At 43.1% G+C, this 1,178-nt stretch overlaps 1 protein-coding gene across 1 annotated transcript; it reads right to left on the bottom strand.

Moving 5' to 3' along the window:
- Positions 1–288: 288 nt before the first annotated feature.
- Positions 289–688, bottom strand: HOXC6 (homeobox C6; the record flags this gene model as incomplete). The annotated part of the gene is made up of 1 exon (XM_009084348.1): positions 289–688. A coding segment is annotated over exon 1 (400 nt), but the record flags the coding sequence as incomplete, so codon positions are not given.
- Positions 689–1,178: the final 490 nt, after the last annotated feature.

Here is a 1,178-nt window from a genome sequence, read left to right on the forward strand (position 1 = left end):
TTTGTTTTAAACACCCGGTAATATTTTTGTGCTTAACTCCCTAGCAGAGCTCGCTGCACTTTATTATGGATATTTTCCACTCTCGAAGTCTTTTAATTAGAAAGAGCATAACAAGCCATATTTGCTTGTAACAACTTAACAAATAAAAGGCCTGTAGCTGCAACTGTGAAGGAGCTATATTCTTGTTTTTATGGGGCCATAAAAAGTCGCTCAGCCTGTTCTGCTAGGGAGAAGGTCGTAAAGATGGTTCAGTTTATTTAATTTATATCTCCGAGCTGTAAAACTTACCACTGTGGGAGTTCATACGTTGCATCCAGGGGTATATTTGAATGCTAGTTTTTTGTTCTTGCGAAGTGTTCCTGTTTTGATCACTGGTAAAATCCTGTGCGATTGATGTCTGTGTATTATGTCCCATAGAATTTTGCCTGCAGCTAGAAAGCATGTCTTTTTCTTGATAAAAAGCATTAGATCCATAATCATAAGGTCCTCGGCTGGAGCTAAACACAACATTATCTTGAGGTGAATAAAAAGGAGAAGAATAAATCCGATTTTGAGCAACGGCTGCTCCATAAGTAGAAAAATGCCTGACAGGGTCATAGGCAGTTGAATTGAGGGCTACGTTGGGAAGCACCTCTTGGCCACTGCTTAGATGGCAAGATAAAGATGGGTTTGTAAAATAGGAATTCATTGCGTTTTCCCCCTTCTATACCTGGCTGTGTGATTTCTTTAATATTTATTTTCTCTCTCCAGTTTTGTAGTCTGAACTAGATTGTTATAGGGAAGGCTCTGCTCCAGGACAGACAGAATGACACAGTCAGCTGACCCGGTTAGAACCAATGGGAAAACGGGTGTCAAAAAGGGAAAAAATTGCTTTTGCTTCTCTTGATTCCCTAGTTGAAACTAAGTGGGCATGGAAAGTAAGTCCTGTAACCCCCCCCCCCCCAAAAAAAAAAAAAAACATCCCCTAAAGTATCCCCCCGAGGGGCAGGAGGGGGATGGAGGGAGGATGAGATGGGGAGGGAAGAAGAGAACTGGGGGTGATGCTGCTTTGGAGGGGGGAGAGAACTGGGTTGGACTGGGAGGATGATGGGGGGGGTGTAAATTTTTTCAGCCAGGTTTAACTTTTCCTTTTCCCCCCTCCCATCCCTCTTTCCCCACTCTCCATCCTCTCCCCATTC

Source organism: Acanthisitta chloris, unplaced genomic scaffold, assembly GCF_000695815.1.
Source record: "Acanthisitta chloris isolate BGI_N310 unplaced genomic scaffold, ASM69581v1 scaffold9281, whole genome shotgun sequence".
Lineage (NCBI taxonomy): Eukaryota > Metazoa > Chordata > Aves > Passeriformes > Acanthisittidae > Acanthisitta > Acanthisitta chloris.